Source organism: Vespa crabro, chromosome 20 (genome assembly GCF_910589235.1).
Source record: "Vespa crabro chromosome 20, iyVesCrab1.2, whole genome shotgun sequence".
Taxonomy (NCBI): domain Eukaryota; kingdom Metazoa; phylum Arthropoda; class Insecta; order Hymenoptera; family Vespidae; genus Vespa; species Vespa crabro.
The window spans coordinates 2,681,503-2,699,002 of NC_060974.1; the positions used below are offsets into that span (position 1 = coordinate 2,681,503).

The 17,500-nt window shown below is 29.1% G+C and overlaps 3 protein-coding genes across 10 annotated transcripts in view; 1 reads left to right on the top strand and 2 right to left on the bottom strand.

The window, feature by feature from the left end:
- Positions 1–10,078, bottom strand: part of LOC124431059 (probable serine/threonine-protein kinase fhkE) — a 15,271-nt gene extending 5,193 nt beyond the window's left edge. The window contains exons 1-4 of one of the 5 annotated variants that reach the window (XM_046978446.1): positions 9,872–10,077; positions 7,541–7,606; positions 6,811–6,901; positions 44–247 (exon numbers count right to left, since the gene is read on the bottom strand). In XM_046978446.1, coding sequence (XP_046834402.1) covers positions 44–247; positions 6,811–6,901; positions 7,541–7,574 — 329 coding nt within the window. In that variant the 5' untranslated portion in view covers positions 7,575–7,606; positions 9,872–10,077. Of the gene's footprint in view, positions 1–43; positions 248–6,810; positions 6,902–7,540; positions 7,607–8,097; positions 8,255–8,302; positions 8,655–9,871 lie in introns of those variants that run through there. The other 4 variants (XM_046978445.1, XM_046978444.1, XM_046978443.1 and 1 more) reach the window with 4 other exon arrangements.
- On the top strand, positions 9,484–13,502 carry LOC124431060 (anaphase-promoting complex subunit 4). Its single transcript, XM_046978448.1, has 8 exons — positions 9,484–9,752; positions 10,618–10,732; positions 10,828–11,207; positions 11,314–11,514; positions 11,618–11,899; positions 11,973–12,196; positions 12,298–12,875; positions 12,984–13,502. The coding sequence occupies exons 1-8, from the start codon at positions 9,711–9,713 to the stop codon at positions 13,382–13,384; spliced, it is 2,223 nt and encodes a 740-aa protein (XP_046834404.1). The 5' UTR covers positions 9,484–9,710; the 3' UTR covers positions 13,385–13,502.
- Positions 13,503–13,638: 136 nt separating this feature from the next.
- Positions 13,639–16,154, bottom strand: LOC124431062. 4 transcript variants are annotated; one of them, XM_046978457.1, is made up of 5 exons: positions 15,393–15,530; positions 14,646–14,897; positions 14,426–14,560; positions 14,177–14,282; positions 13,639–14,064 (listed from the first exon to the last, which is right to left on the bottom strand). In XM_046978457.1, the coding sequence occupies exons 2-5, from the start codon at positions 14,889–14,891 to the stop codon at positions 13,895–13,897; spliced, it is 657 nt and encodes a 218-aa protein (XP_046834413.1). In that variant the 5' UTR covers positions 14,892–14,897; positions 15,393–15,530; the 3' UTR covers positions 13,639–13,894. The 4 variants fall into 4 exon arrangements, with proteins under 4 accessions (XP_046834413.1, XP_046834414.1, XP_046834412.1 ...); XM_046978458.1 differs by lacking the exon at positions 15,393–15,530 and adding an exon at positions 15,076–15,274; XM_046978456.1 differs by lacking the exon at positions 15,393–15,530 and adding an exon at positions 16,019–16,154 and having other exon boundaries at positions 13,640–14,064.
- Positions 16,155–17,500: the final 1,346 nt, after the last annotated feature.

Here is a 17,500-nt window from a genome sequence, read left to right on the forward strand (position 1 = left end):
CGTGTGAGTGAGAGAGAGAGACATAGATTATCGGAAAACGTACAGCTCCAAAATAACGTATATCTGTTTTCTGGTGTCGATGGCATCATAAAGTTGAATAAGTCGTGGATGCTGTAATCTTCTCATAATATCAACTTCCCTTTCGACCGATCGACGATCTTCCTTTTTGGATACGTTAACCACTTTGGCGGCCAGAGATAAACCGGTCTCCTTTTCCTTGCACCGATATACCGTGCCAAATTTTCCCCTGTAACAAAAATGTCTTATTTTTATACTTAACTAATAAGATACAAACGATAATAATCGATGTGACATAGTCGATAAAAAGGATTAGAATTTTGCTAATACGCCAAAAAATTTTGATGCTTAAGAGACTCGACGAAAATATCCCTATGAAAAGAGACTGAGAGAGAGAGAGAGAGAGATAGCAAGAGAGAGAGAGAGAGAGGGAGGAAAAAAAAGAATAAAACAAATCGCAAGAATTCGAACCATTTTTCGTTCTCTCTTCTTTTTTTTTATTTTTTCTTTATCTTTTTCTTTCTTTTTGACTCGACAACTACTTCAAATAAAGACGATAAATCGATGTTCTATATGTGTAATTAGTTTTTTGTTTTTCTTGTTCCTCGTTTCTTTTTTTTTTTTTTTTTTTTTTTTTCTTTCAAAGAGACAAATACACTTCGAAAATAAATTTATTGATTATTATTATTATTATTATTCTCGGTATAATTCGGTTGTTAACATTCTTTCGTGTCAGTTATAATAACTGGCAACAGCTCGAATGTAATTCGTTTTATACAATATATTTATGTGTGTGTGTATTTATTTATGTATATGTATATGTACGCATACATCATCGAAACATGTTAGCGTTTTATTTTACATAGAATGCAGAAATTTTCGATACTCGTCGTAGTCGTCGTCGTCGTCGTCGTCGTCGTCATCGTCGTTGTCGTGCCAAAGCTTCCTCAGGGACGTCTAACGTGACGTATTGCGAATGAGAAAGAGAGAGAAAGAGAGAGAGAGAGAGAGAGAGAGAGAGAGAGAGAGAGAGAGAGAAAGAGAGGGAAAGAGAGAGAGAGAGGAACGCGAAACATTTGCCGCGAATGAAATATTTGGAATAATTGTATATAAATTGTACGTTGAATTAAAATGTATTCTTCTTCTTCTTCTTCTTCTTCTTCTTCTTCATCTTCTTCTTCTTCGTCTTCTTCTTCTTCTTCTTCTTCAATATAAAATACAAAATCGAGCTTCGAAAATTGTTCTCCCTTTCTTCTTCTTTTTCTTCTTTCGTTTTATTTTATTTTATTTTATTTATTTATTTGTTTGTTTGTTTGTTTTTTCTTTGTTTTTTGAAGAAAAGAACGTGCATTTAAAAAAAGAAAAAAAAAAAAAAAAAAAACTACGAATTAAATATTCGAAACAATTGTACATAAATTGTATGTTAAATTGTAAATTACAAAATTGAGCTTCGAATTTCGTTTTTCCTTTTTTTTTTATCTTCTTTTCTTTTTCCTTTTCTTTTTCTTTTTGAAGAAAAGAACGTGCATTAAAAAAAAAAAAAAAAAAGAAAAGAAAAAAACTACGAATTAAATATTCGAAACAATTGTACATAAATTGTATGTTAAATTGTAAATTACAAAATTGAGCTTCGAATTTTGTTTTTCCTTTTTTTTATCTTCTGCTTTTTTTTTCTTTTTTTGAAGAAAAGAACGTGCATTTAAAAAAGAAAAAAAAAAAGTAAACCAATGACACAATTAAGCCTCATCCTTCATATTTGTCTTAAGCGCTTTTAAGAAGCTGCTTTTAATGGTTTTGTACTTTTTTTTTTTTCTTTCTTTCTTTTTTTTTCCTCCATACAAAGTGAGCCAAAAGTTAACGCAAATGATCATGAAAATTAATCACTGTCTCTCTCTTTTTCTTTCCCCTTTTATTTTTTGTATCAAAGTTAAGCTAGCAGTTTAATTATTCGTATATAAAGAGCTGGCTTAAAAAGATTAATTGATTTAAAAGAAAAAAAGCAAAAAAAAATCCAAAAACTTTTGACCCAATCGCTGTTGTCTGTAACGTTCTTACAAGAAAAACGAAAAGAAGAGAGAGAGAGAGAGAGAGAGAGAGAAAAAGAATTATTCCTACCACCAAGAACTTCTAATAATTTTCAAACGTTAAATCATCCAACTTCAACACGTCATAAAAGAGGATTTAAAACGAAATAAAAATATAAAAAAAAAAATAAATAAATAAATAAATCAATCAATCAATCAATCAATATAAATAAAGTAAGCACTGATCGAGCCTATGACGTTGCTTTCGTGAAGAAAAAAAAGAAAGAAGACAAAACAAAGAAAGAAAAAAAAAAAGAACACAAAAAGAAATGAAGAAAAATAAATTAATTAATTCCTTTCGACAAAAACTTCTAATAAATTTTACCAATCGTATCTGATAGCTTCGAGTCGGTATAAAAGAGATTTATAACAAAAAAAAAAAAAAAAAAAAAAAAAAAAAGACCGAAATAAATAAATAAATAAAATAAAATAAAATAAATAAATGAAGCTGTGATGAAAAAAAAAAAAAAAAAAATTATTTGTAGCGATTGAGAAGGAGGGAGAGGGGGACGGTAAGGAGGAAGAGGAGGAAGTGCCAAACTCCACCCAGTCGTGGAGGACAAAGATAGAGAGAGAGAGAGAGAGAGAGAAAGAGACACATTTTAAGGCACACGTACACACACGTACATACACATTGTGTAATATCTACAAGACGAAACTGTCATGAAGCCAAGTTAGTGAGTCAGTGAGTTAGTAGAGCATATCCGAGGCGCCAGGGTCGGCTCAAGAAATGATCAAGCGAGGAAATAATCAAGTGAGGACAATGACGATGATTCTCTTTGCCAATGCACACCGAAATTCGAAATTCTGAATGAACGATTAATACGCGTTTATATAATACCTCTAGTATTTATTTATTTATTTAAATTTTTTTTTTATTTTTTTTTTTTTTATTATTTCCTAATATGTATATATATATATATATATATATATATATATATATATATACGCGTGATTATTTTTACGCGTCGTCAACTAATCAATGGCATCTCGTTTATTGTAAATAAAAAAATATTTCAAATAATTCGATTAACGAAGAAACATAAAAAATAAATAAATAAATTTTTTCCTCCAACTAAATATTGTAAATGAAATATAATAATTATCTCATAAATTATATAATAATAATAATAATAATAATAATAATAATAATAATAATAATAATAATAATATAAAATAATAATGAAAAAATACAAACGACAAATTCCAATATATATTCCGTTTGTTAAGCCGACGCAAAAAGAAATTATTTACATTTTCATAATAAATTGTTTATATACACAAGTGAAATGAGGAAATAAAAAAAAAAAAAAAAAAAAAAGAAAAAAGAAAAAAAAAAGAAAAAAAAAGAATATACGCGTCATTATTTTTCCATCGACAATTTAAAATTAATCATCGTAAAATTATTATTACATATTACTTTACTTTATAAAATATAAGAAAGAATTGATACTATGATAATTATGATAATGCAGGATAATTCGATTGAAAAAAAAAAAAATAATAATAAAAAAACAAAAAAAGAATTAAAAGAGATGTTAGAAAAAGAAAGAGAGAGAAAAAAAAAAGAAGATAGATAGAAATGTAATAATGAAAGGGATTAGGTGTATCAGTGTTGTTGGGATTGGCGAATAGATTGCATTTAATTTGCATCTTTCAAGAAAGATATATGTTCGTCAAGAACGCGATGTTCGAATCATTCTTGTAAATTGACGTTATTAAAAGAAGCTTTTTTGACGTACTTAAAAGAAGCTTTTTTGATGTACTTAAAAGAAGCTTTTTTGACGTACTTAAAAGAAGCTTTTTTACGTACTGCTCGTCACTAGCTCGTGCGAAAAACGCATTATTTATAGGTTTGCAAAGAGTGAGACCTTGATTAACGAAGAGAAGAAAGGAGGAGAAGAGATGAGATGAGATGAGAGGAGAAAAGAGGAGAAAAGAGGAGAGGAGAGAAAAGTTCCAATGGATCGTTCACGGTCGTGCTGACACTGTCGTTGTCGTTATCGTTTCGTTCGAGTCAACATTCCAAACCTCCCACCATTTTTTTTAACACCCCCCCTTTACCCCTCCCCTCACATATCCGCGTCCCACCCATCCATCCCTGATAATCGCAATTCCACCTTATTCTTTTTTTTTTTCTTATCTTTTCTTTTTTTTTTTCTTTTTTTTTAATTATCGCACATACCTTTCCATTTTGTTTCTTTTCGTAATAAATTTCGATCCTATTAATTTCTCAGAACCTCTTAAGTTTTATTATATCATTTTCACTTTCCTTTTATTTTTTTTTTCTTTTTTTTCTTTTTTTTTTTAATTATCCCACATACCTTTCGTTTTGTTTTTTTTTTTCTTTTTTTTTTTTTTGGTAACAAATTTCGATCTTATCGATTTCTCAGAGTTTTATACTTTTTTATTATTTTTTTGCTTTACTTTTATTTTATTTTATTTTGTTCGTGTTTTTTTTTCTTTTTCTTTTTTTTTTATTTTTTTTTTATTTTTTTTTTTTTTTTTTTTCTTAATTGTCGCACACTTTTCATTTTGTTTTTTTTTCTCATGATAAATTTCAATCTGATAAAATTTCTGACAAAATTTCTCATGATAAAATTCAAATTAATGCTTTAATTTTTTTTTCTCCTTTTTTTCTTCTCTTTCTTTCTTTCTTTCTTTTTCTTTTTTTTTTCTCTTTTAAATGTGCTTCGTTCGTCTCTCTTTTTCTCCTCTCTTCTTTTCATAATAACAACCTTTTATCTTACCTTTTTTGTTCCCAATTATTTTTTCTTTCTCTCTCTCTCCCTCTCTCTCTCTTTTTTTTATTTTCTTTTTTGTATTATTATTTCTTTTCCCCCCTCGTCAATACAATTATCCTGATTGGACAGTTTTTTTTTTCCTTTTTTCCTTCCCTTTCTCTATTTTTCTTTTCTCTAGCAATACACGAAGCTCTTACTCGACGCACACGTGAATCATTCGTGATATTCTTCGTACGAATCTATATGGATCATATGGATCAACGCCAAGGTGCGTTCTCGCGTGAGATCCATGGACTCCGCTCGAATCCACTTTATTTTCGCTCGCGGCCGACAATTACATAATAATTAATGTCGTTGAACCGAATAGCAAATCCTTCTTTTTTTTTTTTTCATACCGTTAAAAGAAAAATTCCAAACTTTCAGAATTTATTAGATTTCTTTATAATTCCGATGAATTGACCGATAAATAAATTATAAATAATTCAAATGATCTTTAACTAACGCAACACCGTCATTTAACAATTCAGATTAATCGGTTCCGCGAACAAAGGAACATTTCTTCTTTGTATGAGTGCGCGCGCGTATGTGTACGTATCTCTCTCTCCCTCTCTCTTTCTCTTTCTCTTTCTGTGTATGTGTGAGTGTGTGTGTGTGTGTGTGTATATGTGTATAAGTACACGTGGGTAACCGTACGTTTTTTTTAAACGTTTCGATAATAGTCCGTCATTGACATTCAAAGTCTTACCCTCTGGCAATGATCCATAAAATGTATGGTAAACAAATCGATAGACCGATCGATCGATCGATTAATCGATCAATCGAACGACCATTTGATCTACGATATCTGTAAAATCATTCGACGATCTATCGTTAGGCATTTTATCGACCGTCTAGATTTTCAATGGTGGGAAAAAAAAAAGATTAGAAAAAGAAAAAAAAAAGAAAAAAAAAAGGAACGAAAGAAGAAAAGAAAGAAGGGCGGGAAAATGTTTTCTTATTGAAATCGAACAGGCTCCAGTCGAGACGATCGTAAACGAACCACTTCCGGTTCTCGTATAACTTTCTTATGTATACATGTAAACGGTACAGGACGTTTTCTCTCTCTCTCTCTCTCTCTCTCTCTCTCTCTCTCTCTCTCTCTCTCTCTCTCTTTCTTTATCTTCTAACATGGTTCTTGCGTACGAAAAAAGAAAAACAAAAAAGAAAAAAAAAGGAGGAAAAGAATAAAAAGCTTTTAGAGTTCGGTACGGAATAATCGTGCGAAATTTGCGAAAAAAAAAGAGAGAGAGAAAAAAAAAGGAACGTCCTCCTTATTCTTTGTCATCCTGCTGTTATTTAAAATAATCCAACCCAACAGTTGCGTCCGATTCTGTACGAAGGCACTCAATGTGAATGCAAATACGTTCTTGATTGCACAAATGTTAGATATGTGCCGTCTTTCTCTCTCTCTCTCTTTCTCTCTCTCTCTCTCTTTCTTTCTTTCTTTCTCTCTCTCTCTCTCTTTCTTCCTCTCGTGTTCTTTCTTGTTTATCTATACAAAGTGGTATGCCATGAATTTTGCGCAATGTTCCATCGCAAAAATTGTAGTAGTTGTGTGCATATATATATATATATGTATGTACATATCTATGTATGTATATGTATATGTATGCATGTATACATGTGTGTATGTTTTTGGTCACAAGGTGGTAACCAACACGATGAACGCACCTATATATATATATATATATATATGTGTGTGTGTACGTATTTGTACATATTTGTATACATATATGTATTGTACATAAAATATCACGAGCGAGCGTAGACACTAATCACAAGTATGATTCAAAATCAATTCAAAAGTAAAAGAATCTGGTATCGTTGGGACGTTATTTTTCAAAGAAGATATTTTTATACTTATTACTATGAAATATGACGAAATCGATCATTTTATATCGATTCGATTTATTTATCTTACTCACCGGCCAATTTCTGATTGGATGTCGTATTGATCATTAAATTCCACTCCGCGACGTACCCTAACGTCCCTGTACGGGAAGCTAGGTTCCAATTCTGAAAAATTAAAAAGAATTTTTTATTCGAATCCTTGAATTCTTTTTTTCTTTTTATATTTTTTTATTTATTTCTTTTTCTTTTTCTTTTTTTTTTTTTTTTGCTTTTTTCTTCCTGTTAATTACACGAACGATAATAGATCTACGTTTACGAACGTCGAAGGATTTCTATTTGAATTTCCCGCCTTTGTTATATATATATATATATATGAATCATGTTGATTTCATTAGATCGCGTTAATTGATTTCATTGATGGGAAATGTGAAGAATGAAATATTCTTGAATTTGAAAGAACGAAATTAAACGATAGAGTGTGTAATATTTGACAGAAAGAAAAGAGAAAAAAAAAGGGACGAGAGGAAAACAGCAACAATAAAAACAACACAACACAACAACAACAACAACAACAACACAATAATAATAACAACAACAACGTACGATTCATGATTTAGATAAAATCATTTCTGGCGAATGCAAACGAAACGGGTGTCATATTGTCCGATAAAAAAATGAAAAAAAAAAAAAAGAAAAAAAAGAAAGAAAAAAAAGAAGAAAAAAAATAAGGAAAGAATAACCCAGTAAGGAAAAACTCTTGAAAGGATCGTAATAAATCAAAAGGTAAAGTAAATAAACTCTTACCGCCTACGGGATCCGTTTCATCGACGCGTATCATCGTGTTTCCTCTCTTCGTTCACTTTCCTTTATCTTAAAAAAGAAAGAAAAGAAAGAAAAAAAAGGAAACCAAACAACCAAAAATCAATCAAACGACCGATCAACGAAGAAACCCCGCGGAAGCATCAAAGGGAAAAAGAAAGAAAAAAGAAGAAAAAAAAAAAAACAAGAGAAAGAAAAAAAAGATGAAAGAAAGAAAACGCAAAGAAAATTAAACGAAAATTAAAGGGTTGGAGGGAGGGGGGAAGGAAAGTAAAGAACAAAGAAAGAAGATGAGAAAAAAGAAATGAAAAAAAGGAATAAGAATTAGATATACGGATCACACGTAATACGCGTGCACAACAGAGAGAGAGAGAAAGAGAGAGAGAGAGAGAGAGAGAGAGAGAGAGAAAGAGAGATAGAGAGAAAGATAGATAAATAGAGATTTAGAGATAGAAGTACAGATAAAGAGAGAGAGAGGAGAGAGAGGCAGAGAGAGAGAGAGAGAGAGAGAGAGAGAGAAAAAGAGATGACAGAAAACGAACTCGGTATTTGTCGGATTCCTTCGTGTGCGGACAAGGCAAACGAAGGGATATGAACAACGCGGCCGCGTGCAAGAGAAACACGTGAGAGATCTGGTTCACCCTAAGGATGATTATCGACTATCGTGGCTCCTTCTCTCTCTCTCTCTCTCTCTCTCTCTCTCTCTCTCTCTCTCTCTCTCTCTTTTACTCTCTGTCTCTCTCTTACTCTGTTTCTGTTTCTCACTGAATGTATATCTACACGTACGTACATATGTATATATACATATATATATATATATACACGCGCGCGCGTGTGTATGTGTGTGTTGTGTGTGTTATATGACTGTCTGATGTGCCATGGGTGCCCCGAGACCCGAAGAGGAGACGACTCTTCTCCTCGGCTCAGACGACGAATTTAGATTTTCGGCGGACGCCGCGGATTCTGCTGATCGGGTCACGTGTCCAACGTCCGCGGCGACGTTCTTCTGTCTTCTTCCCCCACCACTATACTATTCCCTCTCTCTCTCTCTCTCTCTCTCTCTTTCTCTCTTTCTCTCTTTCTCTCTTCGTTCTTCTTCGTCTTTCTCATTCCGCATATACCTGCCATAAGAACAACCTCGTTGTTATTATTATTATTATTATTATTATTATTATTGTTATTATTATTATCTTGTGTTGTTGTTATGTTGTTATTGGATCTAATAATGTATGTTATAATTAATATCGAACAGATTTGAACATATATGTATATCGTTATTGTTTCTAATGAGTCATGCGGGTATAAAATATTTTCTATCATCCTATATCTCTTTTATTATTATTATTATTATTATTATTATTATTAGTAGTAGTAGTAGTATTATTTCTAACGAGTCCCAAGGATATAAAATATGTTCCAACATCCTATATCTCTTTTATTATTATTATTATTATTATTATTATTATTATAGTTTTGTATCTAATGATATATGCTGTAATTAATATTGATAAGATTTTAACATACCAGCTTTGTGTTTAATAAATTCTATTATTAAATTTTCCATCTCTCTCTCTCTCTCTCTCTCTCTCTCTCTCTCTTTTATTTATTTACAATAAAAATATAAATTTATAATTATTGTTGATTAAGAAATATACAATATTTAAATATCTATATATTTCTTTATGACGATATTATATATATAGTAATTAATATCAAGGTTATATTTTTTCAACGTACCATTATTATTTTCCAACGAATCTCCTAAAATATTCTTAATTAATGATCTTTCCCTTTCTCTTTAATCTTAGTAAGTTAAGTTAATCTTACTACGATATAAATAATATATAATTTTATTTAATAACATTCAATTAAATAATATACATATACGGATTGATTAAAAAATTATATGAAACATTTAGTTGATATTTTTATTATGAAAAAGTTGATCATTCGCGAGAATGATTCTCGATCATTTATACCTTTATCTAACGTCGAAAGCATTTGCTCCAATTACGACTATACTTCCGACGACCTACTTTCCAATGTTCTATTCCGGTTCCTTCACTTATTGTTAGTGTTGTATCAATACGCAAACGGCATTACTATTAGTTCTTATCCCCCCTCCCAAAAAAAAAAGGAAATATACCCATAAGAGATGGATACGCAGATTATTGAAAAACAAAATATCCATTTAATCGTAAAAGTTTTTTATTTCATTCTGCATTTTGTTTGTTTCGTTTTACTTCGTTTAGTTTCGTTTCGTTTCGTTTGTCAAGTATGCATGTACGTCAAATTTTCAAGGTTATATATGTATACCTTTCCTTCGTGTCTCCTCGAAAATTCATTACGAATGTTTATTTCGAAGATTCTCTTCCGCATTTCGTTGTTGACATTCATTCGAATTACTTTTGGCAAGAAACGTAAATTGTTTCTTTATTGGTCACATTCCATTCTCTTAGAATACGTATAAAGCGCGTAACACGTATATAACTACTTACGTAGAATTAATACGTATTAATTTGACTAACGTGGTACGTCTAATACGTATATGTATAAATATATATATATATATAAAAAAATAAAAAACATTTTTTTTTATTTTAGTCATACGTGATACATAATAAATTTTTTATTCATTGGCAATGATAGATTTCTTTAATTGCTTTTAATGTATTCTAAACGTTCGTACGTTTTATAACTTCAAAGAAAAAGGTTATGTCGCATATTGAAAATATTGATAAATATATTTTTCTATTCGAAGTATGAGATGTAAATGATCATTTCGATGGAAGAATTTCAATTAATATCATGAACGAATTTCTACCTACATCGTACTTCTCGTTGTTTCTTCATCTTCGTTCTAACAACAATCAGTATTGCCAATATATTTTCAAGAATTATCTTACGCCATAGAATCTCATTTTTAAACGTTGGCAAGATTGTTTAACAATCAACAAGGACATTGGTTCATTTTTAAAGACCATTTTCAAATTGATATGATATTGAACAATTTTGTTATGATCAATTTAATGATATGTTTATCGAAGTGTTTTAAAAAATAGATCAACAAAATGTCCGGAGCAATGAGACAATTGGAAGAACGTCAGTTACCAGCTGAGGTTACCATAATGAGATGGTCACCTAAAATGGATTTATTAGCTGTTGCCAATGTCAAGGGTTAAGATTTGTTATATTATCATTGGATCAAATAAAATTTCATTTGATTTTTATTATGTGACAATGAATATATTTATATATGAGAATTATTTTAGGTGAGGTTGCGTTACATAGATTAACGTGGCAGAGGGTATGGTTATTGAGTCCACAAAATGAATCAGATACATCTGTAAATTTAGCATGGAGACCAAATGGAAAATTACTTGCCGTTTGTTATATCTCGTCGAATTTATTCTGTCTCGTTGACATAGAGAATAAAAACATTATATACAAAGTACAATTGTCATCGCAAAATACTATAACAAGTATAACGTGGTTACCATTGATGAATGCGGATTGCGATAATTTTGCCAATAATAAAAGTAATATTTCACCAACCGGTAATTATCTTCCCTCATTGCCTTGCTTGAATAGAAATTTTGGTCAAGAATCTGAACGCAAGGAACTCTTATCTCAGGCCTTAGACGTATTGTTTGTAAGTTGATGGCTAAAATTTGTTTTTAATAATAACTAATAACTAATAATAATAATAATGTACAAAGAGTTATTAATGACAAGTTTAATTGAAATCTTTCAATTAGCTTGGCAAGGATAATGGTACTGTGGTGATGTATGTATTTGGAATGTTTTATTGTGGAGATATAGTTGTGGGAAACGGATCAATTATTGAAATAAGCGGTGGATCTGGTAGACCAATATGGATTACTTGGAAAGATAACAATGGCATTATAGTTAATAGATATTCATGTTCATTAATTGAAAAAAGTTCTGCATTTTTAAAGGTCAGAATATTAATTTATCAAAGAGTTTTTCATTTTTACAATTTACTAGTTTTACAATTTACTATTAGGAATAATTAGGAATTATTTATTATCTATTTATTAGGTAGCTCAAGCTCAAGCAAACATAGAATGTTTGATGGATTATCTCTCGCGTACTTTAATGGCTATTTCTGAAGCTTGGGAAACAATTCTTTCAGAGATGGATGATAAACTCGCACGATACGCCGAAAGTAATCCACCTGGTGCAGTGGCTGCAGATTTTTTAGAATTATTAATGATTGGTATACCGACACAAAACTTGGAAAACTTTTTATTGCGTGATTTAACTGAGAAAGGTCTGAAAAAATTGGGTCACAGTATCGAGATGTGTTATAGTAATATACAGGTTGGATATATTAATTTAAAAATATTTTTAAAATTATATACAAGGTATAATGATAAGTTATAAATTTTTATAGAAATTGGTTGTGAAAAATTTGAACAGCGTAGGAATGGCATTAGTATATCAATTAGCTGAAATCCGTGGTATGGTTAGATTAGGTGGACCTTATGAATCTCTTGGTTTAAAAAATGAAAGTCTCATAACAAAAGCTCTTCATGCGTCAGAAGCTTTTTTAGCTAAGGCCTCTGAAATGCAACAAGTGATAGATCATAGCATGAGAGATTACAAAGCATTTTTTAGGTAAAAATCTTTTCAAAATTCTATCTCTTAAAGGATAATTTATTTATTATATTATAATGATTTTTATTATTTATATATATATATATTTTTTTTTTTTTAAGGTGGTTATACGTAGAGATTCAAAGATTAACAGATGAAAGGATACCGTCTGAAGTAAGTCGTATGAGCCAACAGGAATTAATATTTATCGCTGAATTTCTTAAAGGATTTGATAAAATTGAATCGAGCACTGGCAGTAGAAAAGGTGTAAATTTAGAAAAATTAGGACAATATTTACGTCACGAGCCATTACAAACTTGTTTAACACCAGAAGGAAGTGAATGGGCGTCCATGTTAAATGAGAATCATTGTCTTCGTGATCATTCTCTTATAATGAAACAAGATTTGAATTTTTCATTGTTACAATCTCATGAGAAATTAGTCAATGCCATACGTGATGTTTTTGCAGTAGCATATGAGGATTTGGTCAATCATTTTAAAATATTACAAACATCATTAATACCCTCTACGAGCGTTTTATCTTCTCAAATAGTAACGAACGATGGTAATTTGTTAATAGCCAGTTCCGATATTGAACGTAAATTTTTACGTCTCTTTCAAGTTGAACCATTGTTAACGAATACATCATCCGTTTCATTATACTTTAAATCAGCTATAATAGATGTCGATAACAAGCAAGGTTAGTCGTTATTAAATATTTTCAAATAAAACTTATATTACTTGTTAACATTAATCATCCGTATATAACTTAACAGTAATATTGATCTTTTTTTCTTTTCTTTTATAGGATCCTTTTCGAAAAATTCAGTCGACAATGCTATAGCCGATTTACAATTTTATTCGCAAGATTATCTTAGTTTACTTTTATTGAATAAACAAAATTATGCATCGACTCTTTTGCAATTACCATCGAGTCATGTCAAATTGTTAGATCATCAAAGTCAATCTTCATTATGTTTAACCGATGTTATGGGTGCAATATGGCCAAGACCATTTCAAGGTATATCTGCTAGACGATTGGCAGTTAGCGGTGCGCGAAAAGTAGCGGCAATTCTTAATGAAAATAATAGAAAAATACGTTTGCTTGAAACTGAAATTGAACCGGATGATGAGGATGACGACGATGACGATGGAATTGACGATGGTATGATGGATACAACACCTAGCATAAATGCAAGTACCTCGTGAAAATACAAATTATCCAATTTGTTTGTATGTTTCATTAAAAAAAAAAAAAAAAAAAAAAAAAGAAAAAAAAAGAAAAAAAGAAAGAAAGAAAGAAAGAAAAAGACAAACAGAAAAGAAAAGAAAAGAAAAAAAAAAGAAAAACATATATTTACCAATTAATAATAATCAAAGTCTACAAAAGTAACAATAAAGAATTTAATAATTATTCTATTTGGTTCTAAAATTAATAAAACGATTTATTCTTGTATATATAATAACACGTTTTTTTTTTTTTTTTTTTTTTTTTTTTTTTTGGATTGCACAAGTTCTATCACAATTTATATATAAATTATAATTTCTCTATATTCATCATAGGTATCACAATTTGATACTGACATGAAATTGCTTTACGTTTCTTCCCTTTTGCTTTCCTCTTTTTATGAAAGTTTGTTTTCTTCTTTTTTTTTTTTCTTTTTTTTTTTTTTTTTTTTTTCTAATCTTTAAGAAACACATATAGGGTTCCATAAATCCTTATGGTAATCCTTGATTTTTTTGCATTTGATTAAATACTTTGGGAAAGTCAATATCAAGAGGATTTTCAATTCCGCCATCATCAACTTCTTGAGTGGGTATGGCAGGTGCTGTATTTATAATGTTTCCTCTAAATCTTGCCGGTGAATTTTCTCTTGATTCATCCAAATCTATAAAAATCTTTGTCATAAGTAATTCATAAAAAAAAAAAAAAAAAAAAGAAAAAAATAATGCATATTATTTAATCATTATAATAGTCTTATTTATTAATGGCAATATTACCGAAGAATCCATGACTCCTTTTCCGTTTGATAATTATAATAAGAAGGATAACAGCAACAGCTACAACTACTACCATCGTAGCAGCCATTCCTCTTAGCAAATTTGCCTAAAGAATGATTAATAATAGGAATAAATTAATGGGAATTAATTAAGGATATGTTATCTTACAAATATTTAATTAAGCATTGTGTTTCTGTATCAATGATATATATATATATATATAATTATATATATATATAATTAAATTACCTCAAAATCGTTTTCCCAAACATCTTCCCAATTTTTCTTAACTATTAATTCAACAATATGAACATTAACAGCAGAATGATCGTGTATACCCTTTGAAATACATTTATAAAAACCAGATTCAGCAGTCGATACTCCCTAATTAATTAATTTTTCATTCAAAGAATCAATCATATATGCATAAAGTATCATTATAAAAATAAAAAAAATGAATAATAATTACCCTAATATAAAGTGTCCCCGTTAACACTTCATAATTGTACTTATTCACATCTAAAGGATTTCCAGGACCAATTACATGTCTATCATCGGTAAGTTGCCAAAACATGAATCGATGCTGATCATCACTGCTTAAACATGGAAGTTCAGCTAAATGACCAGCCATAATTTCTTTCACTGTAACTGTAGCTCTGGCAATACCTTTTCTATGCAAAACCATGGTTAAATAGAAAAGTAAAAATATTCGCATGGCCACCTAAAATGAAAATCCTTATGTAAAATTATAAATGCAAAATTCCTATTAATATATTTACTCTATAATAGATTTAAATTAACTATTATAATTTCACTTATTTCTAATGCAAGATATCAGGAAAAAATAAGATCAAAATGACACAAAACACAATTCTATAATACACATTCAATTAACACACATCAGAACATATACTATGATATTAATAGATCTTCCATGGCAATTGGGAGGAACAATTATATTCTAATTACACTAATTACACTTCACTATCAGAACTTTGTAAATGAATAAAACTACTTTGCATTAGATACATAAGTAACTGAATAATTATTCCCGCGTTTAACAACTATGGAAAACACACTTATCAATAAACTATATTATGTAATGTATCAAGAATTGTAATTTTCTTTTTTTCTTTTTCTTTTTTTTTTTTTTTCTTTTTTTTTCTCTTCACAATTTCTCACCATTTTTAATATCTATCAATTAAGCCTTAAACACCTTATATTAAATCACCAGTAAAGAAAGGATAATATGCTGACTTTAAAGAATTATCAATTTCTAGCTTGAGAACTAGCTAAGAAAAGTTTCTATAATGAAGATTGCCACGAAGTTACTTATTTATAACTCTGTTATAGCCATCCTTGTGCAATGGAAAGTATTTATAGTATACCAGATGGCATCTTGTGATTTGTTCAGTTGAAATGTTGTGAACACAACATTTCAACCATCTATATAAAATAACAATCTATTATCACATTAGATGTCATGCCATTTAGATTGAAGTTCACAATTTATTGTTTATTCATTTATATTATATTTTGTGCTTTTACAAAAATTCTATTGTTGGATGTTCTTTGATAAGAATAAAGAAAAGAAGGAAAATAATAATAATAATAATAATAATAATAATAATAATAATAATAATGATAATAATAAAATGATTTTTTTTTTCTTACAAGCAAAAATTTAATTTCTAATAAATATTTCAATAAAATACTTTTCAAGGGTTCATTTAAAAAAAATCAATTAACAATTGTCAGAAATATTTTCAATGTATGAACTATCATATCATGTCCATTGAGATGTGTATGAATATATACATATAAAATCCAATGTTAACTTACATTTTATTAAATGTCCAAGAACAACTTAAATTCTGGTTATTGTCAGTATCTACAGTGTTTAATTAAATGAATGAAAACGTCCACCGCTAAAATTGGTAGAAGCAACCAGAATGGGGCTAAAACAACTTTGGCAGGTAAAAACCAATATGGTACTTCTAATTTCAAACAAATTAAAATTTGTGCGCTTAACTTCATAAGTACGGCTGTCATATACCATGTCTGAAACAACATAAATTAATTATGGCAATAAGATATTTGATATTTTACATTTTTTTTTGTTTTTTACAATATTGTAACAAATACTTCTGATAAAGAAAAAGAAAAAAAAATAAACAAATGAATAAATAAAAAAAAAGAAAGATTATACATACATATATATATATATATATATATATTTATATATGTATATATATGTATATATTTATTTTCTTTTCCTATTATTAATACATACTTCTCTACGTAAACTACTGACTCTTCCATTTTTACAATAAGAGATCATATTAAAAATGATATAAATAAGTAATATGTTATCGTATAACCACATTGGTATAAACACTATAAACCAATTCCATTGTATTCTTTGATCAAGTCTTAAAACGAGAAGTACCAAAAAGATTAACAAAATAAACCATGTAAATAACGCACGGTGTATAAGAGGCATTAAGACAAATGATCGATTTTTATTTTTAACTGTTCAAAATATTTAAATGCAATATATATATATATATATATACATGTATATATATACATATATATTAGAAAATAAAGAATTATCATTTAAATTCTATTCGACGTAAACAAAAGTAACATATGAGAAAATAAATCAACATTATTCAACTTATCCTATCAGATTGCTGAAATTTCGCTATGATCGAAGCGCTATCTGATAGAAAATTTTCAAGTATTAATAATTCGTTGTAAATCTGTCAGATGTCGTTACGTTGTACGAATAAACATTTTCGCGGGAATTTTGAAAAGAAAAAGAAAACGTAAACGAGAAAATATTTTCAATAGATCTTCAAATTGAAATCTTTTATACGAGTGGCAAAAAAGGAAAAAAAAAAAAAAAGAAAAAGAAAAAGAAAAAGAAAATCTAATTCATAAAAGAGCACTCGCACACATTACAGATCATAAATATCTTTTATTTTGTTTCATTCGTTGTTTTTCATGAGTCATTTAATTACACGACAAAATAGATTTTTTACATCAAGATATACAATTATAATCCATTCGTTCGACAAATTGTATACAATTATTAAATTTTTATTAATCGTGATACGATGAAATTCATGGATAAAACGAAACTATTGTTTCGTGACATCCGTTATATAGATGTCTACGTGAGTAATCGACAATAAATAGTAGTATTTTCTTTCGTCAGTCATTAATGAACCATCGTCCAGCAGCGAATGTTACGTTTACGTATCGTCATAGTAAATTTAATTTATTAAATCATATTCATTTTCTTACAAGTGAAATTGA